Source organism: Protopterus annectens, chromosome 11.part0, assembly GCF_019279795.1.
Source record: "Protopterus annectens isolate FY-2018-M chromosome 11.part0, PAN1.0, whole genome shotgun sequence".
In the NCBI taxonomy this organism is placed as follows: domain Eukaryota; kingdom Metazoa; phylum Chordata; order Ceratodontiformes; family Protopteridae; genus Protopterus; species Protopterus annectens.
The window spans coordinates 508,874,818-508,893,109 of NC_056745.1; the positions used below are offsets into that span (position 1 = coordinate 508,874,818).

At 42.7% G+C, this 18,292-nt stretch overlaps 1 protein-coding gene across 1 annotated transcript in view; it reads right to left on the reverse strand.

The window, feature by feature from the left end:
* The window catches only part of FRS2 (fibroblast growth factor receptor substrate 2), a gene marked incomplete in the record, with an annotated part of 1,814,279 nt that overhangs the window by 10,974 nt on the left and 1,785,013 nt on the right, over positions 1–18,292 (reverse strand). Inside the window, 1 exon segment of the mRNA XM_044088006.1 lies at positions 16,953–17,116. Coding sequence (XP_043943941.1) covers positions 16,953–17,116 — 164 coding nt within the window.

Genomic DNA, 18,292 nt, shown 5'->3' on the forward strand with positions numbered 1-18,292 from the left:
GGCCTGACTCCTGCCCTACATGACAGTGTGAAATTGCAGCAAGTTGCACCTTGACCGTGGAAGAACTAGACCCCTGGTGAAAGAGAGAAGTTAGAAAATCTAGAACTGACGCTACCGGTGCCGCAAAAGGATCTAAATGACGGTGCTCCGCCCAGATGGAAAAAAGTTGCCATTTACTCCGATAGACCCTTCTGGTGGAGGGCTTGTGAGCTGCTACTAGGATGGCTTTGACTGGTGATGAAATTCCAGGAGTCCTTATCAGGAATGGAACTGGAGCAACCAAGCAGTCAGCTTTAGGTTGGCCAGGTTCAGAGTCGGAAGACCCAGGGGGTGTGAAATGAGAACCGGAAGGGGATCCAGCATCCAGGGCGGATGAATCAGGTGAGACCATAGGTAAGGGAACCACGTCTGACGAGGCCAGAATGGGGCAATGAGGATCATCTTGCTCCCTAACTGACTGGCTTTCTGCAATAGTTTCAACATCAGGGGCAGAGGCGGGTAAGCATAAAGCAGACCGGGAGGACAAGCATGAACTAGAGAGTCTCTCGGGGACTCCCCCGGAGGGGGGATCAGAGCGAAGTAATCGTTGCATTTGGTATTTGAGTGAGAGGCAACAAGATCGCAACAAGGTCGCCCCCATCGGGCAAATATTTGCTCTGCCACTAGAGGATTTGAGAGACCACTCGTAAGGAGTCAGGATAGTACGACTGAGCCTGTCCGCTAATATGTTGGACCGTCCCGGAATGTGCATTGCGAAGAGAAACCGGTTGGTGGATATCGCCCATTCCCACACTCTCATGGCCTCGCGGCAGAGTGGGTAAGACCTGGTTCCCCCTTGTTTGTTGATGTACCAGACGACTGACATGTTGTCCGTCTGTACCGCAATCGTCCCCACCGGAAGAGGGTTGTGAAGTGCTTGCAAAGTCAAAAGCACCGCCCTCATCTCCAGGACGTTGATATGCAAAGAGGTCTCTATGTCGTTCCACGTGCCTTGGACTGTTCTGCCCGAATAGTGCCCCCCACCTCAGGTGAGAACCGTCCGTGGTCACTGTGACGACTGGCGGAGGCAGCGAGAAGGGGCGTCCCGTGTGGAGATTGGAGGGCTGGAGCCACCACACGAGCGACCTTCTGCAAACCCTGCTTAGGGGGATAGGATGAGACAGGGGATTGCGAGATAGGACCATTGTACCTGGAAGGTCCATTGTATGACCCTCATATTCAACCGGGCCAATGGCAGCAGTGGAATTGCTGCTGCCATGGACCCTACAGCCCTCAGGACCAATTCCGCTGAAGGAGCTTGAAGTTGAAGGATGGCCTGCACATGCAACCTCAGGTTCTGAAGCCGATCTGGAGTCAAGAAAGCAAGCATCAGTCTGGAGTCCAACCTCGCCCCTATGAAATCCAACACTTGTGTAGGAGCCAGGGAGGATTTGGCCGTGTTGATGGTCAACCCCAAGAGTGGAGCCAGATTGAGGAAATAATCCCTGCATGAGCAAAGAAGATGCCTTGTTGGGGTGGTAAGGAGCCAGTCGTCCAGGTACGGAAAGACCTGAATTCCCTGTAGTCTCAGGTGGGCCGCTACCGCTGCCAAGACCTTGGTGAACACCCTGGGGGCTGAGGTGAGACTGAAGGGAAGGGACCTGAACTGGAAATGGCCGGCTCCCAGCCGGAAGCGGAGAAACCTCCTGGAGCGTCTGTCTACGAGAATATGATAGTACGCATCCTTGAGGTCTATTGAGCACATCCAGTCGTTCTCCCGTAGTAGTGGGAGGATAGATTGTAGAGTGATCATCCAGAACTTTACTTTTGGTACTGCCACTGCCAGGTTCAAGAGAGAGAGGTCCAAGATGGGCCTCACGTCCCCCGTCTTCTTTGGCACCAGAAAGAACCTGGAGTAAAACCCTGATCCGTGCTGATCTGGGGGGATGGGCTGGATGGCTCTTTTTTGTAAGAGCTGCTGAATTTCTGCAGCAGTCGCCTCCCTCTGATTGGGTGGTACATCGGGGAGGCTTCTGATTCTGGGGGTTACAAAAAAGGGAATTTGGTATCCTCTGGATATAACACGAAGCACCCAGTGATCCATTGTTATTGACTCCCACATTGCTAGATGCTTCGAAAAACGTCCCCCGACTGCCTCCAGAGTGGAGCAGCCGGGTAACCCCTCAGGGGTTCTGTGTGGGCCTCTCAGAGAAAGGTTCTCTGGACCCAAAATTCCTGGGACCCCCTCTGCCTCTAGGGCGGCGTCCTCCCTGTCCTCCTCTGCCACGAGAGGACTGGTTGTCCGGAGCAGACTGGGATTGATGCGATTTCCAGAATCACATCTTCTTCTGACCCTTTTGGTTCTTGGTAAAGGACCTCTGGGGAGCAGAGAAGAGTACTCCAACGGCAGACAACGTCTTCCCGTCTTTCTTGCTCTGGACAAGGGTGTCGCGAACGGTTTTGCCAAACAATGCAGAACCATCAAAAGGGGCATTCGCAAATGACGCCTTAAAGGGTTCCGAGAAGTCACAATGTCGGAGCCAGGCTTGCCTCCTCATGACCAGCCCGACTCCGCCTGCTCTAGCAGCTCCCTCAGTGGCGTGAGACAAGAGCCGCACAGAGGTGTTGGAAATAGAACGTAGGGTGGACATTCGGGAGGAGTACAGCTGCTTGTTCCCTTCCGACATGGACCCTGGGGGGAAGCAGTGTATTCTTTAATTAGATCCCACTGCATCCAAATGACGTGTGCCATATAGTTCATGGCCCTCAAGGAGAAGGTCGCTGAACTGAAGGCCTGCTTCCCAAGGCGGTCCATCGCACGAGACTCCTTGCTTGGCGGATGAACGGTGGGGCTCTCCTGAGCCAACTCTCTCTTGGTGGCTGCCGCCACCAACATGAAATCCACAGGGGGGCCTTTGCTCCAATGGGTTCTCTCTGACGGGGGGGGGGGGAGGGGGCTCAAGATTTTGTCCGGGCGCTTGGGAACAGGCTCTACAGTGTCCGGCTCCCTCCAAGCCCTAGTGGCTCTAAGATCCACAAAGGGGTCGGGGGGAGGGGACACCCAAGAGGTAGATGGCCCTGCCTCGAACACCTCTAGGAATACGGACTCGTCGGAGGAAGCCTTGGGGGCTGACCACCCCCTCCTGATTCTGAGCATTTCCATGAGTCTCTAATGGAGACATCCTCAGGGGGTGATCTTGGGGAGCCTTCCCCTTCATCCAAGTCCGTATCTTCAGTGAGGGACTCAGGGGAGTCCACGTGCCTCCTTCTGCACTTCGACATGCGAGGAACCTCCTCGGGGGGGCTGTCCGAGGAGTCCTCACCAGCAATATCTTGTTCCAATGGAACACCTACAGGCGCTGAAGCAGGCTGCCCCGAAGGCCGGGTGAGGGGAGCCAGGACCAGCTGAGAGGGAGTGCAGGGGGGGAGCCAAAGCCAGGACCGGAGGCCTGGATCTACTCAACAGTACCCTCTCCACCACCGCGAAAGCCGAGGGAGAGCCGCTCTCTGACGGATCCGAGATCAGACTCCCACTTGGATCCAAGGCGGGGATCGGACCCGGGGCCGAGACTGTCGGATCCAAAGGACCCGTGCGCTCTGACCGGGACAGGGTCGAAAGCACACAGAGTCCCTTGGATCCGAAGCTCGGCCCATGGCTCTGAGAGGTCGGATCAGACAAACTCGAGGGAATAGTCTGAGCCGAAGTGCCTAGCACTGTCGGCTCCGACCCACCCCCGGATCCAACGCTGCACGGCTTCGACAGCTCCGAACCTGGGAGTCGGGTCGGAGAAGGAGCGATTGGAGCAAAAAAGGGGGTCGAGCTCCCCCCCCCCCCGGAGGGGGGGAGACAAGAGCACTCCCATCTGCATCTGGGCCTGGATGAACCTCTAGCACAAACCAAGTTCTATGCAGGTGGGGGATGCACGGCCCAAACCAAATATCCAGAAAAAAAGACAGGCCAGCAGAAAAAGCAGGAATGATGCAGAGCCAAAAATGCAATATATAAAGGTTTATTTGTAAACCCAAATAACCACAGACCGGTTTCGGCAGAATATGCCTTCCTCAGTGTGTTACAGACGAATAAACAGAGGGTGAAAAATACATATGCATATATATAGTATGAATTGACCAATGAGCATAAAAACTGCCCTGTCATTCATTAATATTCATGAATAAGAGTAGGGACACCAAAAACAGTGCAATTCAAAATGAATGATACTAGTAATGATAATTTCAAAAAAATAAATGCAAAACAGTATACATATTTAGATAGACCAGTTATGCTAAAATAAGTATGGCACATATTAATAACATGAGAATATATTATAACAAGACAATATATTATAAATATAACAAATAATGGAATGAATTTGATAACCACCCTGATTGTAGTCAAAGCAAAGTGCACAGAAATGTGCAGAGTGCAAAATACAGGGGAAATATTCAATATCCTGCTGTACTAGGTTAGCAAAAAATCTGATAAACATATATCATCATGATAAAAAAACAACATTATAAAAATATATGCATTATGGAACCAATTGGTATATGAAGTAAGAAACATACACTGAAGTGAATGAAGTAAGAAACATACACTGGCTGACTAAGTAAAGTGATACCTGAGTAACGATGTTCATAGGTATATATAGTTATGATAAGTCGGCATATGAATGTTGGTATGTTCACATGATAGGATATGTAGTGGACAACTGTGACATAAGAAAAGTTATGGAAATCAAGGTTAAAAATGATCTTTGAGTCCTGGACTGAAAATAGCTCCCAAAGTAATGATCCAATATTTCTCCTTCTGATTCAGAATGCCATGCCAGCCCTGTTTATTGCTACGATCACCCACAACTCGATCAATAATCATAAACGTAAATAGTGCTTGTGGATGTTGGAGGAGGTGTTGGTACATAGCATTGGTGGTCCTTTTGTTTTTGATGTCACTGCGATGTTCATTAATCCTGCTTCTAAGTTGTCTGGAGGTTTGACCCACATAGAAGGCCCCACAGTGACAGGTAGCTAAATATATAACCCAGTCACTACTGCAATTGCCAAATACCTTGCATTCAAAAACCTTGCTGGTGTTCCTGCTGGAGAACTGTTTGGATTTGGTAATCTGTTGACATGATACACAATGACCACATGGGTGTGTGCCCAAGAGTTCGTGTCCCGTGAGGGTTAACTGTTTGTGAATAGCCCCACCACTGCCTGTATGTTTGTAGTGAGAGGTGTGATCCTAACGTTTTACCCCTTTTGTATGAAAACTTGCATTCCTCGCCTAGAAGGGATCTGAGCTGGTCATTGGCGAGCAGAATATTCCAATGTCTTTTGATAGTATCACAGATGACATTATAATTCCTACCATAGGTAGTGATAAACCTAATGGTAGGTTGTGCATTGTCAGTAGGTGGACTCTTGTAATCCAATAATTCAGTTCTCTCCGTGTTCTTGGCTCGATTTCTCGCCAGATTGATGTCAACATAACGATATCCCCTGTTCATAAATCTGCAGCAGAGATCTGTACTGGCCATATGATGATCCTCCTGATTGGAGCAAAGACGTTTCATACGCATAAACTGTGATACAGGGATGTTTCTGATGGTGTGGCGTGGGTGCATGCTAGAAGCGTGTAAGATAGTGTTATATTGGGGATATTTGCGAAAGACCTTCGTGGACACCGTACTTGAAGCCTGCAAAAAGCAATCACAGGAGTGAGAGGCATTTGGTGAACACACTGGTGAAGCAGAAAGGCCAAAGAGCAAGGCACAGAACTGAAAATGCCAGGAAGCAGTGAAATGCAAAAAACTCCTGAAAACAGGATGGATCGGAATATGGAGATAAGCATCCTTAAGATCCAGACACACCAGAAAAGCCTGAGGTAGCAAGAGAGGAAAAAGGATCTGAAGGGACAACATCTGAAAGGAAGGCACCTTCAGAAAGGTGTTTAGATGAGAAAGGTCTAGAATCGGTCAAGTACCTTCTTTTCTGGGCACAAGAAACATTCTTAAATAAAACCCCTTCCCCCTTTGGGGCACAGGCACGTGTTGAATAGTATTCTGAGATGACAGCTCTCAAAGAAACTCTGGGGGGAAAAAGGAAGTTGTTCTCAAGGAGGCTGAGGAATGCCCATAAAAGGACGACGGGAATTCCACACCATGAAGTACCCCCTGACAAATGATCGACAGAACCCAAGAATCCTGGGTGATTTGAAGCCAAACAGGAAGAGAAACAGAAAGGGGAAGAGAAAGAGGAATGTCACTGGGAATAAGTGGATAGTCAGACAGCACCTGATTTGTCAGAATAGGGAGACTTGAGAATCTCTGCAGTCTGAGTGGCCTTAGCTGGAAGAGCCAGTTTACCACCCCCTTTTTACATTTGGCAGGAGGGCGAGACTGCCTACGAAAAAGGCTGGCTTAGAAAGGTAGTTTCTCTGAAATTTAGGCACAGGAGAAGCAGACTTTTTAGACAAACCAGTAGCCGCTTCTCCAAACAAAAGTTGAGTATCCAGAGGAGCACCCAGCAACTTAGCCTTAATATCATCGGGTAAAGGTTGAAGCCTAAGTCAAGCATATCTCTTCAGTACTAAACTAAAAGCAGCAGTTCTAGAAGAGGCATCCGCTGCATCATAACCACATCTGATAGAATGACAAACTAGTGAGAGGAAGTCCCAAGCAAGGAAAGAGCAGAAGATTTACTCTGAGTTTGGAAGATTAGAAAAAAGCTGACAAGCCTATGAAAGAGCAGCCAACACATACCTAGATATATGGGTCTGACAATTAATAGCCATAAAATCTAGGGTAGCAGAAATATTATAAGATCATAGGAAGTTACTAGGCTACTGGCCCTGAGGCCCTTACATGCCTAGCCAAGAATTTAGCTCATGTTCCAGCAAGTCAGCACCCTATGCCACTGTCCAGCAGGGACACGTGGAATCCCAGGGATGTATTTTCTGTTTCCCATTCAGTTATCCAGGGTGCGCTTAAAAAGGGTTAACGAAGTACTCTGCCTGATGTGGAGAGGGAGTGTATTCCACAAAAGGGGGAGTCTCTGGGACACATCTGTCCTGCCAACAAGTCCTATTCATGTCTCAGACCAGGTTGAGGTTGCGTGTGCAGGTTTCTCTAGTGGAGCTTGTCTTGCGGATATTCAGCAGTCCTATCAAGGCCGGGTCTGAGATTGCTTTGTATGCCAGACAGAAGTCACTTCTGAGGAGTCTGGAGGAGACTGAGTAGAGGGACAGGGCCTTTAGCCCATCTGTGTAGGGTAGCTGTCCGAGGCCCTGCATTCTCCTGGTGAGGAAACTCTGTGGTCTCTCCAGGTGCTGCATGTGATTTGTGAGGCACATGCTGAAAGGGGCATTGTACTGAATAATGGGTCTTATAAGGGAAGAGTACAGGGATGTTATGACAACCTTGTCCCTGGATGATATCCCCTTACTAATGAGGTGGGCCATGTAGAAAGGTTTCTGTACAACGGAGGCAATATGATGGTCAAACGTCAGTTTGCTATCAACCTGGGTACCAAAGTCATTCATGACTGATTGCGTGCTTAGGTGATGCAGCATAAACCTTCTTACCCAGCCTGTCCATGATTCTACTGTCCTTGTCAGAAAGCAGTAACTTGGATGAAGGAAGCAACTCAGATGGCTTATCAGAGGCTACAGACACTACAGAGGGGTCATCAGCAGGACATCTGAACAAATAGGAACAGTCCTCAGGCACCCTATAAAATCCATCAGACTTCTTGGGAGTAGGGGGCAGTGAATGAGATGCTTTAGAAGCATTAGAAGAAACAGGTTTACCATGAAAAGATCGAACTAGACTTCATCGAATGATGGAATTACTGACCCACTTCCGCTAAAAAGACAATGACGAATTCCGACACTGTCGAAATAAGACTCGCCGTAAATCTCGAAATGGGCTTTAACATGGGTCAAGATGGGGGCAAGATTTGTACTTAGACAATGTCGGGTTTGACATTGTTGCCATTTGGCCTCCGGCTTTGAAGTGGGTGAACTTCTAATGCCAAACCAAAAAAAAAAAAAAATCTAGTAAAGCAGGCCAGACAGGAGGAATAGCTTCAGGTTTAGGAGATTCCATCTACAGTAACTCATAGTACCTCTTATGGATATCAGAAACCTGGGCACAATCCCACTTAAATTCCGTCATCCTAGACATTTTGTCCCCAAAGGAATTTCCTCAGAAGGAGTATGTGGACTATTAGATTGCTCCTCCTCCTTCGACTCATAGTCTAAATGAGAAGGAACCTGTGTAAAATAAGTAAGGGGTTCTTCATCAGAATCCAACTCTTCCTCAAAAGAATTTAATTCCCTGGGTCTTTAAGTGAAGACCAAGGAGGAGCAGGAACTGAAACCCCTTGAGGAGGCCTTAACGACAGTAAAGCATTAAATAACCCCTGAGTAAAGGCTTGCCACTCACTTTGTGGGTCCCTATGAGAAGAAGAAAAATGTCTAGTTTTCTGTTCCTTTTTCAAGGGAATATCCATCCTAGAAAACTTGAGAGGGCCCTAACTCAGGACAGCATTCCACAACTGTAGTAGGAACTTCTTCCCTAAGAAGAAACTGCAGAACCCTCCTTAGACCCCTCGGAAACCAACTGTGGTTCCCTCTGAACACCCAAAACAGACGCCTGCAAAGCCTCGTTGGATGTGCTGCCTGCCAGATCTTTGCCAGCCTCCAACCCAGATGTGGCAGAGGAATCCAACAACACAACCAGACGAGTCTCTGGGTTTGTAATAATCTTGGGAGAAACCCCTGGCAGAGGCTGGACAGTGGAAGATTCTGGGCTTACCTTTTTCACCTTCTTCCCTGATGGCTGACCCTCGGGGCAGAAGTTTCCTCCATAGTATCTTTAGCAAGCTGCTGAAAATGCTGGTTCTCAAGATAAAATGAAAGTGAAGAACGCCTACTACGAAGGGTTTTTAGGAAAATCCCTCACAAATACAAGACATAGTCGTGAGAAGCTCCTAGGCAAGAAAAAGGTACTTATCGTGGTGGTCTTTATTGGGAATCTGTCTCCCACACCTGGCATTTACCTTTCTTGGATAACATTAACCCCCCCAAACAGCACAAAAAAATGAACAAAACCCCCCAACTGGGTACTTATCTGCAACGGTGAGTACTTCAGTAAACAGCAGAAATCACCGTAGCTCCAATAAACAGGAAGAAAAAAAAAGCAAAAAATGGACAGAGGCAAACTGATGGTTAAAAACAGTGTTCAGATTGGCGGCAAAGAAGTTCTGAGGATGACATGCCTGAATGTCACCTTTATGCCCTATGCTATATGAGGAGTGTGTAGGTGACGTTCAGCATACCTTAAAGCAATGGTAGACTTTGGTAAACTGGCTGGATGGGCTTCACAGCAGGGAATCCCATATAGTAATTAATAGTGCAGCGGTGATATTGGAAGAAGCCAATGAAGAAATTAAATGTAAATTTAGAACTCTGAAGGAAAACAGCTTAAAACCCTGCACCTTATGTCTGTAAGGTAAACATCTTAACCATTATGTCAAGCTCTTCATAAAGAAACAATGGGAGAACATATGTATGGCAATCAAATATGCAACAAAAAATTAAGATTTAGGATCTTTGCCAGGAGGAGTGTTTGCAGAGAAACTGTTATACCCCAGTTTACATGGAATATGATGATAAAGAAAAAGAAAAAGCCTGTCGGAAAAGAATATTCTGTGAGTGACTTGACTAGGCAGACTTCAAAATACAGAGTAAAATTACCACTTTCCTACCGAACTGAAAAATAGCAAATGAAAAGGAAATATTTTTTAGCTGGGATTCAGGGATCAGGAATTGCCTTGACACACAGCAGCAAAGTTTTTTTCTGGTGATTTGCCAAAAAGCAATTACTACAAAATGGAAATCAAAGTCTTCCAATTCAATTCAAATATGCTGCTTTATATTTGCTTTCATTATAGAACAATGCACGTGATGTATAATGTTTGTAAATATAAACTTGTTACTACTTGATTACTTTATATAATCGCAAGTTTGCTTATGTCACAAGTGATAAATAAAGCGGTTTTTAAAAATTTATTTGTGTTAAGCAAATATCACTGGTGGTTTGGAAAAATCCTCTAATGCCTATACACACACCGAATTTTGTGGAGTTTGAGAATGAGACTGGTTTTATGTCTTGTTTCTATTTTGCAAAAGCACAATTACATGGACATTAAACAGCATGGAAGTCGGACAGCATTGTTGGATGACATAAAAAGTATAGCTTGTTCAGTAAACATGAACATGAGTTACAGTCTTGATGTACATTTGGAAAGACACGTTGCCTGGGTCCATAGATAAAAAGTCTAAGAAACTAAAGTGTGATAATTTTGCATACTGGTTTGCAAGTAATTTCAACAGGTCTGTTACACCAGCAAAGAGAGCCTTTTTTACTGACACCTTGTTAGATTTATGGATTTTTGCTAGGAAGTTAAATTTACAATACTTGATATTTTGAAAATAAAATTTTTGTTTTAAATAAAAAGATCAAGTTGGAAGCATTCTGTTTTGACACCCATTTTAAGTAACTTTGTGGATTTTATATTATGTCCACAAGAGTCATGAAAACTGAAAGGTGGTAGAATAGTAGTCATGAATGCATACACTTATGTATTCATAATCCCTGAACTACTGAGTGATTATTCTCATCACATCATAAGTTTACAACAGGAAGATGGTGATCTATGCCCAAGCTGTTTTAGTTTCTAAACTGGTCAGACTGTATGTAGACTTTCTGAATGTATTCAAGAACATATTTTAGTTTTGGTTAAGAAGTACACATTGGATTGCTGCTGCTTAACAACTAACAACAAATTTTTGCCTTTTATTTTGGACCAGGACCTACCTACTACTACTTTTGGCGTACAAAACCACTTTTAGGTCAAAGAATTACACTGACAGTTGTTTTTAAAGTCTCATGTTCCACTACGAATTAATGAAAGTGTCAACATTAAATGTTATTTAAAGTTTTTGTCCACAAAATGAATTGCATTTACTAAGCTGAAACTTCATTTGTTGCATATTTTTATTCAGCACAATTTCAATTTGCTAAATATGGTCATGTGATGTCTGAACTATTTAAGACACTGTTGGTTTTATGTTCATTGTTCTGAAGAAGTTCTTTATATTTGTGTGTGAAAGTTCTAAACGTTAAATTTTCAGATATACCCTACTGTGCTTTTTGTTCCACACAGAAACACTTGAAGGTAGAAACAAATTACCTAAAGGGTCACTGCACAACCGTCTACACCAGAAAGTTTAAGTATCAATTCCAGTAATTAAAAAAAAAAAAAAAAAAACAGCTGTACCTATGTTACTTACAGATACAGCCAACCTATCCTAACAACTTAAGTAACTTTACTGCAACCTTTTCTAGTAGCAATTTACACTTCTAAATATTTTCTTTCACATCCCCACCAAATATCACCTATTCCACCCATTTTTAAGCAATCACCTCTTTTAGTAACCGTATCTATCTCAATGCCCAGAAATACTTTCAACCCTATCTACATAATCATGCAAAGCCATCGTTTTCATTGTCAGCTCAGTAGTCCCAAACAGAGTACCATTCCCACAACACTTGTTTTATTCTACTACAAGAGGCACCAACGCTCAACATTAATATACTCTGATAACCTGATAAATTACAAATCCCACCACATTCATTCTTCTCCTACTTCTACTAATTAAAACAAACAAGAACTATCCCTTCACTCAATTTAATCCACAGTTTACGTTAATCTGCCCATACAAAACACTCTCAAAAGAAAATATATTTTGGGGACTTCCAAAATTGCTTCACATTGATCAACAGATTGATTAGAATTCTGCCAGTGTGAAAACTCTTTTTTGTGAAAAAAAGGGGATTTAACTCTATCAGTGGGTAAACTTCAGTTACTTGCTAGTAATTACTCTATCCAGATGAAAGTAATAAAAAAAATCAATCAGAAAAGGCAAACAAAAACTCTGGCTGGGAAAACTCTAGCAGCTGTTTAGCAAAAAAAGCAGGTAAAGTTTCAGCTTCTGTACAGGAGATGGCTTCCAGTAATTGTTTGAGAAAAAAATAAACCAAAAGAACTGAGAGGCGTTTAAAAATAAGCAAAACACTGAAAGAATATAAACAGTTAAATAACAAAAGGCTGGAAAACACAGCTGGCTATTTAAATGAGCTGATAAAGCTGCAATAACAGGCTCAAATTAAGAAAAGACTGGCTGAGCTTGAGGCTTCACTTCTCAAGAGCGATTTAAGAGGGGAAAAAATGAGTAGCAATGGAAGACAGTACATAGAGAAAACACAAGATTTTTTGCCGTATCAGAGAAACTGAAGGAACATACCATATAAACTTTATGACATAAATAAGCAACTAGAATGGTGTCCCACAACAGGATTTCTTAATTGACCAGTCCATTGTGCATTCAGTCCAAATCGGGCTATGAGAAAGCAGCCAAGCCCTATATTAACAAATATGCAACAACGCCAGCAGAAAGGGTTGTTCCTGACAAAACTGTGACAGAAAGGAAAAGTATTAAAAGTTGGGGACAGCAGTGTGTCAAATGATTTTTCATGGTACACAAAGCAGAAAAAAAGCAAGTTTACACCATCAATCAGGGAATAATGACAGGCAGGTGACAGATTCAAGCTGTTGTATCCAGCTGTCTTCAGAATATTGTTTCCTGGCAATTCAAAGACAATTTCAAAGACATTTTCAATGCAGAACAGACTAAGCAGGAAATAAAGTTTAGCCGACAGTGAGTCAGCAAATTGAAGGGGACTCTGCTTCACATTCTTCTGAAAGTAAAGTCCAAAGGAAAAGGTTTGAGTGACAGAAAAAAAAGCACAGACATCAACAAGAATCAGAAAGTACTTTGGGCTTGAACCACTGATTGAAGTTTTTTTTGTTTCATATTACCTGATAAGTAGTGGGCTTTTCCAGGTTGGTACGATGTCTAATATATGTAGGCAAGTGGTCACTCATGCTGTCAGGGAGGCAAGCCTGGATGACATACAAGGGTTGGTCTCTTTGTCAGAATCCAATCAAGTATTGATTGTTGGTGTTTTTTCAATTCTACTGTGGGGTGGATAAGCTGAGACTATCCATGGAGGTTGGTGACATTTGTGGGGGAACTGGAGTCACAGGTTGACCAGTCAATGTTGAAGTCCCCCAATATGATGGTTTCATGTTGGAGGAATTCAGAAGCCCAGTCAAGTAGGGTCAATTATACTAATATATTGTCTACAGTTAAGTTTTAATTTTAGAAGTATAATATCTGCATTACCTAAGATAGGAGTGTTAATATCTAGGCTTTGGACAAGTAGCTGTTTTTTTAAATAGTATACCTATACCACCTGCATTTTTTGATGTGCAGCCCTTGCGTAGCATGTTACAACCTGGTGCTAGGATTTCATTATTGGAGATATTGGGTTTCAGCCAAGTTTCAGTTACTAGTACTATAACTGGAGAGTACTGGGAAAGATTGGCATGAAGGTCATGGACTTTATTGGTAATACTTCTAACAGTAATATTTAGAATAAGCAAGTCATTAGCTTTTCTTGGAAGTTGGAATCTGTTTTGAGATGGATTACAATTGGGGAACTGGGTATAGTAAACAGATGGGCCGAGATTTGGATGCATGTCTCCAGTGAGAGAGAGTCTGGCTATTTGCACTTTGGTTCTTATGATGTTAGTTATGAGCTTGTCATTTTATGGATAAATTATTGGTAAGGTGTGGGGATAGGATAGGTTTAAGAGTATGAGGACACATGCATGTGTAGGATACGTGGAGGGATGTACGGTGCGAGAGGTGTTTTGTTTGTTGTGCAAAAGGTTGAGGTGGTATGATGGTATAGTAATGTTGTGTGGTTTGTTATGAAATGAGGTGATGTGAGCAAGCAGTACAAGGGTTGTTAGTAGTATTGGTTGAGAAAATAGTATTACGTAGGGCACGTTAAGAGGAGTAGGTATAGTTATTCTAGAACTATCTTTGCTCTGGTGTGGGTTTTGGATTGAAGTAGTGTGTGGCAGTGTTGGGTGCTTATAAGAGCAATATTTAAAATGTATCCCTATTGGTGGGTCTTTGTCCCCACCCCCACCTTTTATGAAATTTTTCGAAACTTGTGCTAAGAGATTGAGAGGTATGGGTTCTATCCATCAGATAACTTTGGAACCATGTAACAGTATGCTGTCCAAAGCCAAATTATTTTCAGCTTAGAAGGTTGTGGTTTCCCTGTTCCAAATGCCCTAGTCATGCCTACAAATATCCCAGCTGCTATAAGTCACTACTGGTGTTACTGTGAATGGCATCAGTTGCAGACAACCCTTCTGCACACTAGTGCAAAAAAATTCTGAACCCATGCTGTTTATCAGACAGCTGACCATAGTTATTTAAATGCTTGAAAAGTTGCTTGTACATGATTTTCTCAAAAAATTCTGTGTGCGGGTATACAGTGGATACGGGATATTAGTCCTTCACAGCTTTGGGAGAAGCTAATTTAGGGAGAGGGATAATAATGGAATGTTTTAGTGCTGGGGTAACTATTCCTGTAAGAAGGGGGAAGATTGCAAATGTTGAGGCTTGGCAATTATGTCAGCTGCCTTCCTAAGAAAAATACAATGGAGTTGAAGTATTTAGCAGAGGTGTGTTTCACATATTTATTTTACGTTTGTTAACTGGGAAAGTCCAACTGGATACATATCAATTTTCAGTGGAGGCCCAGGGAGAAAAGCTCCAGAAATACAGTATATATTTAACAAATACAATTAATAAGTAGAACACCAACAACTCAAATATTAATGAATATATACAAAGATGACAAAAGAGATATTAAGAGAAAAAAAATGCATTAAGTTAGGAAGTAAGGAAAAGGAAGTAGTATACTATGTGGGTAGAGATGTCAGTACAAATGAGAGAAAAAAATATATAAGCAAGGAACTGCTTAGAGAGGTATGCTGAGGGAGATTAACCTGGGCAAGTGCAGGTACATATCCAGTGGTTGGTGAAATAATGTTTTGCTGCAATTTTAAACTTTGTTAGAGAGGGTTCTAGGGTTAAGGCAGGAGGGAGCAAGTTCCAAGTTTTTGCTATGTAGTTGGAGAATATTGAATCACCTGCATGACTGAAGGATTTAGAGGTCCTTAACATTAATTTGTCATTACATCTCAGTGGTCTGGTACTGGTGTGAGGGATAATGAAGGGTTGTATTCCTGGTACTCTGGTTGGTAAAGTATGGCTAAAGTAAGCTGATTATAGAGAAGAAGATTGGGGAATTCGAGCCATTTTAGTAGTTTTAGATTTTGACAGTGATGTGTATGATAGGTAGATCCTGCAATGAATCTAGCAATATGGTTGCAGACGGTCAACTTATTTAGTTCGGTTTTACGTAGTTTAAGAATTTCCTTAACCAAGATCTCACTACATAATTAGCAAAAGTGTAAAAGATGGGTTGGAAGCAGTTACAAGGGGAATGGTGGTTGAGCGTCGTAGCAGCTTTGAAGGGAATTGGTTATGTCAGAAATACTAGACACGACAAAGCTTCTCTATTCTTCAGCATGGATGTTGTTTGTGTTACTAGCTATAGATTTTTGTTGGAGGAGGGTTTGAATATTTCCTTATTTGTTTAAAGTCTTTCCAGAATTTTTTAGGAGTTCTAGTGGTAAAAATCTGTTTGCTATGTATGCAAGTAGCTTTTACGGTACTGGAAGCTATTCTGGTTTGTCTGCTGTACTTGGGAATTACTATGATTTTTGTTTCCATGCTGCACAGGCAATGTTCCACTGTTTTATGAGATCCTTAATATCACTAGTGAACCAGGAGTACTTCTGCCCACTGAGTCTTGGATAGACAAGAGTGTTGAGAGAGCGTTGATTAGAAAAAATTTAGAGCAGTGTGTGGATCTTGTGATTGGTACAACGGGGACAACTCTATGGAGTTTAGTTCTTGTTAAGACTGCCAGCTTTTTTTTCCCAGGGAAAGATGGTCTCTCAATTTCAGGAGGTTGTGTTGCTTGTTTCTACTATAAACTTCACTGGTCAAATGTGCTGTACAATATTCTAGATAAAGCTGAATGTTTTTAGCATATTCCTGATGGTGTTGATGTTTTTTCCCTGACTTCATATACTTGTATGCTTTCAGTTTCTTTAGACTTCTGATGCTAATAAAACGCATACAAGTAGCAAGACTGATAGAATCCAAAACGTTTCGCAATTACCAGTAGAAGTTAAATATACTTTAACAACAGGAGAAACACCAATGTTCTAAATATGCAAAATGGAAAAGCTATCTGATAACCACCTTTAAAGCCAATAACCAAGTTAACTTTGTAGCATGTACAGTGTTGTGCCTTGAAAATTATCAGTTGTTCTTGGTGTGCCCTTCATGACCTTCTGGTCCCAAAAGTCAAATTATTGTCCTGGAATTACTCTGATACTGAGGCAGGTCATGGGAATGGGTGATTAAATTTTGTTATGCTGCAGTACTACTATACTTGTCAGCAAGATACTCTAAGTCAAACACTTAGAGAAAGCTAACTACAGAACTTACACCACTCTGAAGTGCTTCCTGGCAATGAAAGTTGTTAACAGCTCTTCATGTAAAGACAATTACATTAAGAGTACAATACAAAATCCAAAGTGATTTTAAATTTCCTACTTGCTGCAAATTAATCTCGTGTCCATGTCCTTTCCTCAAGGGCTAAAGACTGTTACTACAAAGATATGCATTAATTAATGCCCAAGCTAACCAGAGTTAGCCATTTAACCACCTGGGTTTCTGCAGGGTATACATTTACTCAGATTTCTAAAACATGCAGTGCTTAAACTATTACTATGAGTTTAATATGGAGTTTTTCTCCTTGGTTGCTCTCTGTAATGAAGCTTGAATCAGTGACACTTATACAGGGCAATGAAAAAAAACACTCTCCATTATATGTTAAAGTCTTTACCTGTTCTTCAGCCACTAGTAGTGGATGTGTGGACTCTTCACCTACAGAAGGAAGACGTGTACTTCCAACAGAAGGATGTCTGCTAGAAGGATGCGATGAGCCATCTCCAAAAGAGGGATATCTTGGATATCCATTTGGTAAGCACAAAGGAACAAACCCAGGAGCTGAAAGCAATTAAATTGTAATCATTTTGTACATGTTAAACATAAAAAGCAATTAGTTATTACAGTTTCTGCATTCAAAGCACTTGTACACCATTTCCGTGGTAACAGTAAGAAAGAATAAATGTAATTTTGCTGATCAAAGTCAGCTATAAGTACAGAATTTCAATACTGTAACATTACCAGTAACCACATTTAAGTGATTTATAATGACAAGATAAAGGAAATACTTCATATGCAAACAACGTATTTTGCTACAGTACTGTGTTGTCCCTGAGAAACCTTATTTACATGGAAAAAGCTGCAGAAATGTGTAAGGAGATGGGCTTGCATGCCAATTCAGCACAAAAAATACAGTCGTTAATTTGTCTAACAGATTCATAGGTGGGTACTAGGCTATAGGTCCTTGGGCCTTTATAAGCCTAGCCAAACGGTACCCTGTCTTTTGCCACCTAAGAAAATTATTTTTCTGTGCCCCTATCAAACAGAGCCACAAAAGTGATCCCTGGGGTATATTTTTCACCTCCCATCCAATCATTAAGATTTTTCTTGGAGTGCAAATGAGGAGCTTTGTTTGATATAGATAGGTAGTTTGTTCAAGAGTATGGGAAGTCTCTGGGACAGGACTCTATCCCTCCAGCATGCTTTGTTTATTGTGGAGACAAGGTTTAGGTCCCCTAGAGCATGTAGCTAGGAGGGATTGGGATTTCTTTACGTGGAGCATGTCCAACAGCTCTGGGTATGACACAGCTTTGTATGTTAGGCAGAGATTGCCTCTGAGTAGGCTATATGCGACACAGTAAAGCTGGAGTTTTTTGAGACTGTCTGTGTACAGCATCTTTTTGAGGACGGTAATCCTCTTTGTGAGGTATTTCTGTGGCCTTTCAAGTTGCTGTAGATGTCTTGTGAGGTACATAGCAAAAGGGGCACTGTACTCTATAATGGGTCTAATGAGTGATGAGTAGAGAGGAACAATGACCTCTTTTCCTGGATGAGAAACCTTTTGTGATTAGGTGTGCCACATAGAAGGATTTCCTTACTACAGTATCGATGTGATCAAAGGAGACACTAATGTCTACCTGTGTCCCAAGGTCTCTCATCACACTTTCAGTGTTAAGTAGACTACCGCCTATGTGGTAGTTCATGGGTTTTCTACTGACTACAGTTATTCGGATTTTG